This window comes from Saccopteryx bilineata, chromosome 3, assembly GCF_036850765.1.
Source record: "Saccopteryx bilineata isolate mSacBil1 chromosome 3, mSacBil1_pri_phased_curated, whole genome shotgun sequence".
In the NCBI taxonomy this organism is placed as follows: Eukaryota; Metazoa; Chordata; class Mammalia; order Chiroptera; family Emballonuridae; genus Saccopteryx; species Saccopteryx bilineata.
In genome coordinates, this window is record NC_089492.1 from 311,084,763 (window position 1) to 311,095,877 (window position 11,115).

Here is an 11,115-nt window from a genome sequence, read left to right on the forward strand (position 1 = left end):
AATATTAAATAGGTGGTATGAAGGGAGAAAATTACCCTCTTTGCTGTGCTTCCATTTCCTCACCTTTAAAATGGGGCAAGCCTAGCCCTCCCTAATGGGGTTGTCGTGAGGGCTCAGGACTGTCCATCTGCTGGAAAATACAAGAGGTACCCAGCAAACATGAGCTGCTGCCAAGGCCAATGTGACAGGGCTGTCACCAACTGGGACAAAGAGCTGTGGGCTATCCCCCCGCCCAGTCAGAAACCCAGGTGTGACCACCCTCTCCCTCCCTCCACTCCACACCCATCCACCCTGCCAGCCCATCCCTCTAAGACCTTCCTCACTCTGGGGACCAGCTGCCCACCCTGCCCGAGGGACATCCTGACTTCTCATCAGGCTTTGGTGGAGATGAAGGTTCTGGAACCTCCATCCTTGTGTGCTACAGGGGTCGGACAGAGAGGAGCTGCCCACAGCAGGGGAAGTCCACACGAGGCCCAGGGTGTAGGTCAGAAGGTGCTTTATTGAAGGGCGAGGTGCGTGTCCAGCACCAGCTACAACCTGGGGACAGAGGAGGGCGCTGAGGTGGGAAGGGAAGGGGGGCCCACATTCTCACCCTCTTGACTGCCAACCTCTGGTTTGGGTCCTTCCATTTCCCTATGGGGACCCTCCTGCCCCAACTCTGGGTTCAGGTGCATCTGGTGGACTGACCCTCCAACAACCAGCCACAATTACTGGGTTTAGAAAGGCCCGGGGACCCAGCGGGCAGAGAAGGGGGGCATCACTCACTGGATCTCTCGGAACGCCCGCTTCTCCACCAGCTTCACTTTGTACTTGCGCTTGAACCTGGAGGACAGAGTGCAGGTAAGGGGCCAGCCCCCCTACAGCAGGCATGCTCCGAGCCCCCCACCCCCAGCAGCCCAGTCCTCACTTGGCTCTCTCCCGGGGCTCGATCATGTTTCTCCTCTGGAAGCTCTTGAAACGGTCACAGAGGATGTTGCCCTCGGGCTGCGGGACAGAGGAGGAGGTCTCAGTGGGTGCGTGGCAGAAACCTGTGGGTCTCTGACCTCTCAGAAGGGTCCAGCCATGGCTCCAGGGGAGGATCAGCCCCTACAAGCTCCTTGTGGGCGAAGACACCCAGCTGTCCTCGGACACCAGGGACTCAGCTGGGCCTGAGCTCATGGGGTGATGGGCACTGACCCACAGCCACCTAAGCCAGGTTTGGAGGAAGCACAGGAAGGAGGTCAGCGATGTGGAAAAGGGCATGCAGGCAGGAGAGCAGGGCCAGGCCCGGCTCAGAGGGGGACACGGCCAGCCAGCTAACGGAACACAAAAGCTGGATCTGGACTTCCTTCTGGGGCTCCAAGGAGCCACGGAAGGTTCTGAGAGGACAAGGTCCATTTTGAGCTTTAGAGTGACCCCTCTGGGATTGGAGAGGACAGAGGCCAGAGACCAGGGGCTGCAATGGGACATGGCTGGGAAGAAAGGCCCGAGGGTCACAGGGTCAAACCATCACACCATCTGGCCCCTCACCCCAGGGGACCACAATCTCAGCACCCTGTGCCCTCAGCCCCCAGGCATCAGTCCCACCAGACCAGCCTGGGGGCAGCCATGATGTCACCCACAGCCCCTGAGGGGCACGGGGAGCAAGGATGGGTATCATCACTGGGCACGGGTGTCCCCTTACAGAACCTCACCACCCCGATGGGCAAGTACCTTCAGGGTCCGCAGCGAGTCAGACAGCTCTGAGCTGAGCTGCACATCGATGTCAGGGGCCTGATACCTGGAGAACAGACAGGGCGTTCAGGGGGCCTGGGCCAGAGCACAGGGTTCAAAGCCCCTCAGGGAAGGGTGGGCTGGGAGGGGGCCTTGCGAACACAGGGATCTGGTGGAAAGACATGGTCTTCCAAGAAGGCACCGGCTAAGCACAGGCAGGAGGCACTGGGCAGGGGATGAGGACCCCTCTGGCCACCCCAGGAGCCCCCAGCCTGGGCCTCACTTGAGCCGCCCCAGCCTGCGGGGCCTGTCGGCCTCAGCCAGCCGCCGTGCCTGCCGTCGTGCCCGCCGCCGTGCCAGCTCGGCCAGCCGCTGCGCCACTTGGGCCTTGATCCCACGCAGCCTGAAGAGCTCCTGGTGCTGCAACCGGGCAGCCCGCACTGCGGCCCGCTGGACCTCCTGCAGAGACAGCTGGAGTCAGGCCTTGGTCCAGCGGCATGGGCCCTGTGGGCCGTCTCCACCCGCTGCCCCTCCAATGCCACCTCCCACAGGTCTCTCCTGGTACCAGAGTGCAGAACACAGCAGTGGGTTCTGGAACAGCCTTCCCTACCCATTTGTCTGTCAGTGGTCCATACATCCCAGCCCCCGATGGGCAGGACCTTGGTCTAGCCTATCCCCTCTGTACCCCAAACCTTAGCAGCGCCTGTTGGGTGCTGGTAAATGGGTCTCGGCTGGCAGAGCAGCTGCGAGGACCCCAAATGATCAAACGCAGGCTGCAGGGATTAGAGAAGGCAGGCTGCAGACATAACAGAGAGCAGGCTGAGGAGAAATCAGGCGGTGGGGGCAGGGCAAGCAGACCTGAGCTGCAGGTGCTCACCAGCATCCGGGCAGCCTTTTCCCGCCGACGCTGCTGCTCTGTCTTCTTTTCCACAGCGGCCAGGCGGGCAGGTGCAGCTGAGGCCCCTCCAGCCTGGTCTTCTCTAGCCTGCTCTCTGGCCGCCTCTGGGCCCACGTCCTGGCCCACGTCCTGGCCCACGCCTGGCTCCCGCTCCCCCTCCCCATCCGACTCCTCCAGCAGCCCCTGGCACAGCTCCTCAAACATCGACTCCTGGGGGAGAGAAAGGGTGTCAGGGGCTGGGCGAGGTGGAGGCCCAGGGAAGGAGGGGTGGGTGGGCAGCTGCGGGCTCACCTGGGTGGCGGTCTGCTCCCCGGAGGGCAGGGCTAGCTGCCGCTCCAGCTTCTCTGCCTCCTTCTGCCGCTGCAGCTCGACCTCGTGGGCTTCCCAGAGCAGGGTCTGCACAGGGGTGGGGGTGGGTAAAGCCAGAGCCACGAGCCCTCCCCTGGGTTTTAAAGACTGCCCGCCCCCCAGTACTCCGGCCTCTCCTCTCCCTGGCTCCCCAGGACGGTGTGCTCTCCACGCACCGTACAGTTTTTCTTCACATGAGATACCCACAAATGGCAGAGCCACAGACGGGAAGGAGCATGGCGGCTGCGTATGACTGGGGGAGACTGGACCTACGGTGACATGGGCCTGAGGTTTCTCTCTGGGGTGATGAATGTTCTAAAATTGTGGTGACGGCTACACAGTTCGGTGACTATACTAAAAACCACTGAAATGTGCCCTGTCAGTGGGCGGATCACATGCTTTTAAAAAAAACGACTGTCTGTTCTTCCCCTGCCCCCCGGCACCACACCGCCCACGTCAGTCCGACAGGGAACAGACTGCAGCTAGCGCCACACTCATCCAGAAGCCATCGGCATTGGTCCCAGAAATTGTTACCAGGTGAGAACCACCACCTCTACTGCTGTTGGCTAAGAGACCCTCTAATCACAAACGAGGAGCAACAGCTCTCACTCGTGTCCTGCATCTACTCAGAACCTTGATTTCTCTCCGGGAACATGTGTCCTCCAAGGGCAGAGGTGTGTCCCCCTCTGTTCATGACACCCGTGCTCAACAAACTGTGACATGAACACAGTGACTCTTTCACAGCCAGATCTCCTGCTGCTAAACCACCTCCGGTCTTGCACAAACCTCACTCGGTCCCAGGGCTTGTCTGTTAACAGGTCAGTAAGGCATTCGGCACCCTTGGTTCCGTGAACGTCCCAGAAGGAGCCAGGGACTCACTCACCTCTGGGCCTCTGCACGTGCTGTTCCCCTGCTTGAAATCCCCATCCCCCTCTTCTCACAGCGAACTGCCCTCGGTCTCAGCCACTGTCCCCTCCTCCTGCCAGCCCTGTCGATCCCCAAGGCTGGGTCTCCTGACCCCTCTAGGTTCCTGCTTCCCGACCCTGCCCACTCGGGGTCATCCCTGTCTGGGGACAGGTCTGTCTCCCCATTGGACTGGACGCCCCAGGAGGGCAGGCCCTGAACTGTCCTGGTCACTGCCAAGTCTCCAGCCCCCAGTAGGCAGGCACTGACTGAAGACAGGGCTGTGTACCTGGTGGTCCGCAAAGGTTGGGTTGTAGGAGGCCCCAGCGGGTGTCACCTCCACGGCGGGCACCTGGGACGGCTTGGTGAGGAGACGTGGCGGCCGCTGGAGGACAAAACACAAAGCAAGATAAGGCCTGGGAGCCCCCGGCCTCATGTCTGCACGAGCTCCAGGGCCGGGACTCCAAGCCCCGGGGCCACTGATGCCTCAGTGCGGCCCACAGCCTCCAAGCTAAGAGGTGCTATGGGGTCCGGTGTCTGCAACAGGGACACCCGGTACTCCCCAGAGTGGCATCCCAGGACCAGCAAGCTCCTGAAGACAAAGGCTATGGCCACCTTTCCTGAGATGAGTCCCTGTGACCCATGTGGCGGGCGACATTTATATAAGAACACATGGACCCTTACCCAAAATGACGTCAAAAAAGTCGTTGCCTTTTCCACCTCCAGCCAACTGGGCTTAATAATAGTAACCATTGGAATTAACCAACCCCACTTAGCATTCCTCCACATCTGCACGCATGCATTCTTCAAGGCTATACTATTCATATGCTCCGGATCAATCATCCATAGCTTAGGCGATGAACAAGATATCCGAAAAATAGGAGGCCTGTTTAAAACCCTACCCTTCACCACTACCGCCTTAATATCAGAAGCTTTGAGGGTCTTGACTTTAGTCACCGCAGCCTGTCCCTCTGAAATCTGCAGCAGTGTCTGTCAGAGTAGGGCAGGGCCGAAAGAGACTCACAGCGCAGCCTCGACCCACCGGGGACCCTGTGAGAAACGCAACCCTGGGTCCAATGGACCCTCTGCGGCTTAACACGGCCCCAGAGATACGAGTGCTGGCTCACATCTGAGCAGCACCCTCAACGGCACCTCCACTCACAGCCTTTGCTCATCCCTGCCCGCCTGGCCTCCACCCCAGCAACAGCCCAGGTCACCCTGGACACCCCTGTCCCTGCCCTCCCCGCACCCCACTGCCCTTGTCCCCCACCACCTCAATCCCACCTGCTCAGAGCAGCTCTCCTAAACAAAAGTCCGACACCCGGACTGTGTCCCCCGGGCCTGCTCCCTTCCCCCACTCCCTCCCACCTGGCAGACCCCTCTCCTCCTCCTCCTGATCCACAGCCCTGCCCTCCCCTGGCCTGGAAGCTCCCTCAGGCTCCTGGCCCAGTAGTACCATCCTCCTTCCAGCAAGGGCTTCCCTGACCTTCCCTAAAGCACTCTGCTCTCTCCCTTTATGGCCCCACCTTGCCACCACGTCACAGGGTGGGCAGGCTGAGACCTGGGCTCACCAGCCAAATGCAGAACCCTCCTAGCCCCCCCCCCCCACTGCTCCCCAGCTCCTCCTGACCCCCACTGCCCAGGACACCACTCAGATGCAGTCTCACCCTCACTCCTTTCTTCTTGGTCTGCTCCAGGAAAAACATGTCCTGGCCAGCCAACGGCTGCTCCAGGGGGTCTGTGGAGGCAGTAAGGGCAGCGGCTGGGGGCTTTCCAGCATGGGGACAGAGCGTGGCCTTGGGGGGCTCTCTCCCTCCTACCCCTCCCCTTTACAGAGATGGCTCTGAAGCACAGGTGAGGGAAGAACTGATTCTCAGACCCCGGGCTTCAAACGCCAGACAAGAGAGCAGCTGGTCGGGCCCCAGAAGGCAGGAGAGACCCGGGGCTGAGGGGTAAGGAGCCCGCCCTCAGGAGCCCACTCCGGGAAGGGAAAGGGGAGCCACTTCAAGATAGCTCACTTTGCTGAAGGTCATCAAACAACCCCTACAGGGCACCCCCTTGCGCACCAGCGCAACATGCACAGCTGTGTGTGGCAGCCCTGTCCCCTCCCACAGGGAAAGCAGGGCACTCACTATCTTTGGCCCAGAGATCGTAGAAGGGCCGCTCCACGGTGTCCTGCGGTCCAGGCTTGGCTTTGGCAACAGGAGGGTGGAGGAGTCGGGCCTGCGCCCTGCGCACCTCGCGGGGCAGCTCGCCCTGCCTCGCTAGCTTCTCCCATAACTTCTCCTTCCGCTTGAGCTTCTTGGCGTTGGGGACCTGGTGGGCGAGGATGCTGGGGTAGGGGAAGTCGCACAGGTGAAGTGACTGTGGCACAGGGCTAGGAAGCCCCGGCTCCTGAGATATCCCTTCCCTTGCATTGGGCTCTCCACCCCTCTCCCCCAGACTCCTGCAGCTCCTCCTCCAGCAGCCCCCCCCCAAGGCAAGGTGGGCTTCCTCCTAACTCTGCCCACCCCTGGCCCAGTAGCCTCTGGGGCCCTTGCTCTGAGTGTCTCCCAGGCACCTCATACACCACACAGCACTGAGCTCAGCCCAGTCCCCAACCACTCCTCCTCACCTATTCCCATCTCAGGGGCCGCCCCACCCACTAGCCCCTCCCTCAGGATCAGTCACTAAGCCCTGCCCAACCTGTCTCCTGACAACGGCTCCCACAATCCCCTCCTCTCCACCCCGAGTCCCTGGGCAGGTCCAGACCCATCCTCACCTACTTCAGCCACTGCGTCCAGCCCCTGCCTCACTGCCCCAATCCATTCTCCAAAGTCCACACCCAACCTACTCCCCACCCCTAGGCAACCCCAGAAAGTGAGTGGGGCTGCTGCAGAGAAGGCGGGAGGCCCACATACACTGGAAAAGAAGGGTCTGACTCACTCTTTGGGAGCAGGGATCTTGGACGTGTTTTCTAAAACAAGGTCGACCCGAAGCGGTTTCTTGAGAAGCAGGGACCTCTTCTGGCTTTTGGTCCTCTTCTTGCTCAGCTCTAGGAGTGGGAGGAAGGAGAGAAGTCAAGGCCTCAGGTCACCTCACGTCCCAGGGCCAACTCCCCTCCCGCCAAGATTCAGTTCCATCAGACCTGTGTCCCACCCAGCACAGACGCGTGGGGGCCCCAGGCTGACTCCAGGCCCCCACCTGAGGAATTAGGCCCCCAAGCACAGGGCCCAAGTTGCCAAAGCTCTGCCCCTCCCCCCTTCCTGGGCCAGCTGGACGCAGCCCTGTGCTGGGGACACAGAGGAGTCAGACCCACAGCCCTGTACATCAGAGCTTTCAGACACAGCAGGGGAATGGCCACAGAACCAGTAACACTAACATGGAAGGAAGCACGTGGCCAGGTGACACCGAGGCCCAGGAAGCCGACTCAGGACCCAATATGGCCGATTCTCAGCACAACAGGACTTTCTGCTTCTACTTCTAAAACTTAATAGTAAAAATCAAGAACTCTTTAGTCTTTTTTTTTTTTTTTTGTATTTTTCTGAAGCTGGAAACGGGGAGAGACAGTCAGACAGACTCCCGCATGCGCCCGACCGGGATCCACCTGGCACGCCCACCAGGGGGCGACGCTCTGCCCACCAGGGGGCGATGCTCTGCCCCTCTGGGGCGTCGCTCTGTTGCGACCAGAGCCACTCTAGCGCCTGGGGCAGAGGCCAAGGAGCCATCCCCAGCGCCTGGGCCATCTTTGCTCCAGTGGAGCCTAGCTGCGGGAGGGGAAGAGAGAGACAGAGAGGAAGGAGAGGGGGAGGGGTGGAGAAGCAGATGGGCGCCTCTCCTGTGTGCCATGGCCGGGAATTGAACCCGGGACTTCTGCACGCCAGGCCGACGCTCTACCACTGAGCCAACCGGCCAGGGCCCTCTTTAGTCTTTTTTGTCCAGATAATATGTACTGGGACAAAATGTGTAACCTTCCATTTACCGTGGGACCTCATGATAATGACTTTGCTCCTCTGTGCTCCCAAATTGAGAACATTAATGCCTACCTCACAGGGCTGTGTGGGCTCAAAGCACACCAATCACCTGTGAAAGTGCACAATTGCTGCTGTCTTTCTACCTTCTTTTAGCCTAAAGCAGATCTATGAACACTCCCCCACCTTGTTCCCCAGCAACTTCCTACTACACAAAGCAGCCTGCAATACCTCACCTGCTCACTAGGCCAGCTCTGACTTAACTGTGTCTGCAGCCCAGATCTACTCACTTCTGTGAAAGTGACCTCTTTAACTCTCTCTTACCTGCTCACTGAACATCCCGTACGCCTGAAAGGCCCCTTCACTCCTTCTCTGCTCACTGAAACGATTCCACTCGCTTTGGTTAGAATAGGTCCCTAGACTGATCTCAAACATGATCCTTACAGGTGCCCTGCTATTAAAGCAGCTTTGCCACTTGCATTATAGCTATCAGCTTTTCCATTGCGGACCCCTTAGCTTGTTCTCTATCCCCTCATTAAAGCAGAGTGCCTGTTTTGTTGTTTTTAGAGAGGGGAAAGGAGAGATATGAGAAGCATCAACACAGAGTTGCAACGCTTAAGTTCACTGATTGCTTCTCAAACGTGTCCTGCCCAGGTGGGGGGTGGCTCCAACCGAGCCAGAGGTCCCTTGCTCAAGCCAGTGACCTTTGGGCTTAAGTCACCGACCACGGGATCATGTCGCTGATCCCATGCTCAGGCTAGCAACCTCAGGGTTTCGAACCTGGGACCTCAGCATCCCAGGTCAATGCTCTATCCACTGAGCTATCTATCACAGGTCAGGCCCAGAGTGGCTGTTCTTTGTGTTTCCAGGTATTCACACACACTCTAATAATCTCTAATTCACTTCTCCATTTGTTTCAGCACATCCCAACCCTACACTTTGGCAAATCATGACTAGCAGATTAAGACAAGTTTCTCACCCACTTAAAGAGGACCCTCTACTTCTTGGTAAAGCACACTCTATTAACTAAAACTGGTCTGATTCCTTACAGCAGGTCCTTGACTTGCTTTCTGGTAAGTTAATAAGCCCTTCTAGTTTATGTCTCATCTACTCATCAAGTGGACCAGTGATGGCTTTTCTGGTCGTTGAGATCTCTGAAACCTCAAAAAGAAAATCTGACTTCTTTACGTTAGTGCCTAGCCTGCTTTCTGTGCATTCCAGGTCCTCTTGTTTATAGTTAAGTCCCTTTATGGAAAGTATTCGCCATTCAAACCATGTCATCAACCAGATAGTCTCAGAAACTAGACATCAAACAGTCACTGTCCTGCAACACCACAAAACCTTTCCTCACCTCTATCCTTGGAACCAGTATCCACGAAGAAGAGTTTTTCATCGGGGGCCTCTGCTACCAAGCCACTGGGAGATGGAAAAACAAAATGTCAGCCACAGATGTGAGGGAGGGACAAGATGCAGCAGAAGTAGGTTTAACCTCTCAGGCAGGGCCGAGCTCCCCTCTGGCTCATTCAACCATCCTCTTGTTGGTATGAGACCCCATTCAACCATCCTCTTGCTGGTATGAGACCCCTTCAAGCTAAAGCTTCTCCCATCAGTTTACAAAATTCTTAACATTCATCATGCTAGGATGGGTGCATGAAACACAGACGCTAGAAAATTACGATCCTTGTTTACCTAAATTCTAATTTAACTGTGAGTCCTCCGTTTGGTAACTCTGGGAAGTTCCCCAGCCATCCACCCCGGCTCCCCAGCCCCTACTCTGGGATTCCCTAGGGGTACCCGGGACAGGTGCACCCAGCACCTCGAAGTCCCCCGCACGCTCCGCCTCGCACCCGACCTACAGAACGTGGCCCAACAATCAGAAGCCCCGCCCACGCACCCGCTCGTGCGCTCCTGCAGCCGCACATCTTCCAGGAACTGATCAACTTCGAGCCCCAGCGGCTCCTGAGCAAGCCGCCGCCAGCCCCGCTTCCTGTTTCTTGGGCCTCGCCGCCGCCGCCTTAACGCTGGGTCCACCGAGGTGGGCCGCAGCCCCAGGAAACCGGAATCGGCCTCGCTTTTCCAGCGGAGATTGCCACCACAGCCGCTGCTTCCTGCCGCCATCTTGTTAAAGGAAGAATCCGGCTGCCCGCAGCGGAAATCCGGTTTAGGGCATGCGCGCGCAGGTCTCCGACTCAATCGCAAGACCCATATCTGTGGATGCCATCTTGGTAAAGTGTCTAGAGCGGCAAAGGGGCCAGGAGGCAGCCATCTTGAGAAAGGGTAAACGACTCCTCCCCCTTCTGCAGATTCCTGTCCTACAGGGGTTTTCGAGTCTTGGTTCCCTCCCTAGCCAACCATGTTTCCACGCCGCCAGGGAATATTTTTAAGCCTGGCTATTGTTTTTAATCTTTTATGTGCTGATTATTACTTTTTAATCTAGTTTTTAAAAATTTATTGATTTTTAGAGAGAGAGAGAGAAACACTGATTTGTTTTCCCACTTATGTGTTCATTGGTTGATTCTTGTATGTTTCCTGACCAGGAATGAACCAGCAACTTTGGCTTATCCTGAGGATGCTCTACGGTTAGATGCTCTAACTGAGCTACCTGGCCAGGGCTAATCCAGCCTTCTTTAAAAAGAAATATCTGGGCCCTGGCCGGGTAGTTTAGTTGGTTAGAAGATTGTCTGCAAATGCGGAGGTTGTGCGTTCGATATCCTGTCAGAGCATAAACGAGAATCAACCAATGAAGGCATGAAAGAGTAGAACAACAAATCGATGTTTCTGTCCGTGTCTCTCTCTCTGCCTTTCTCTCTCTCTCTCTAAAAATTAATAAATAAAAATTGAAAACAAAAATCTGAACCATGAGTGGCAAATTCAGAGCAAGACACGTTCCGATCTCAGGATGTTTAGCTGGTCAATGTACCAATTCTGGAATCCTGGAAATGTGGAGGTTGGGCCTGACCAGGCGGTGGCGCAGTGGATAGATCGTCGGACTGGGATGTGGAGGACCCAGGTTTGAGACCCCCGAGGTCACCAGCTTGAGCACGGGCTCATCTGGCTCTAGCAAAAAAAAAAAACAAAAAAAAAACTCACCAGCTTGGACCCAAGGTTGCTGGCTCAAGCAAGGGGTTACTAGCTCTGCTCAAGGCCCGCAGTCAAGGCACACATGAGAAAGCAATCAATGAACAACTAAGGTGTCACAATAAAAAACTAATGATTGATGCTTCTCATCTCTCTCTATTCCTGTCTGTCTGTCCCTGTCTATCCCTCTCTCTGACTCCCTCTCTGTCCCTGTAAAAAAAAAAAAAAAAAAAGAATGTGGAGGTT

At 57.0% G+C, this 11,115-nt stretch overlaps 1 protein-coding gene and 1 non-coding gene across 3 annotated transcripts; both read right to left on the reverse strand.

The window, feature by feature from the left end:
* Positions 1–479: 479 nt before the first annotated feature.
* On the reverse strand, positions 480–9,922 carry NOP53 (NOP53 ribosome biogenesis factor). 2 transcript variants are annotated; one of them, XM_066271676.1, is made up of 13 exons: positions 9,686–9,922; positions 9,143–9,207; positions 6,767–6,875; positions 5,974–6,173; positions 5,509–5,579; positions 4,131–4,226; positions 2,882–2,986; positions 2,570–2,800; positions 1,976–2,151; positions 1,693–1,759; positions 908–984; positions 766–822; positions 480–537 (listed from the first exon to the last, which is right to left on the reverse strand). In XM_066271676.1, exons 1-13 carry the CDS (start codon positions 9,907–9,909, stop codon positions 531–533), a joined length of 1,485 nt encoding a protein of 494 aa, XP_066127773.1. In that variant the 5' UTR covers positions 9,910–9,922; the 3' UTR covers positions 480–530. The 2 variants fall into 2 exon arrangements, with proteins under 2 accessions (XP_066127773.1, XP_066127774.1); XM_066271677.1 differs by lacking the exon at positions 480–537 and having other exon boundaries at positions 762–822.
* On the reverse strand, positions 1,538–1,648 carry LOC136332441 (small nucleolar RNA SNORD23). The gene has a single exon (XR_010730704.1). It is a non-coding gene; the product is annotated as a small nucleolar RNA SNORD23 (small nucleolar RNA).
* Positions 9,923–11,115: the final 1,193 nt, after the last annotated feature.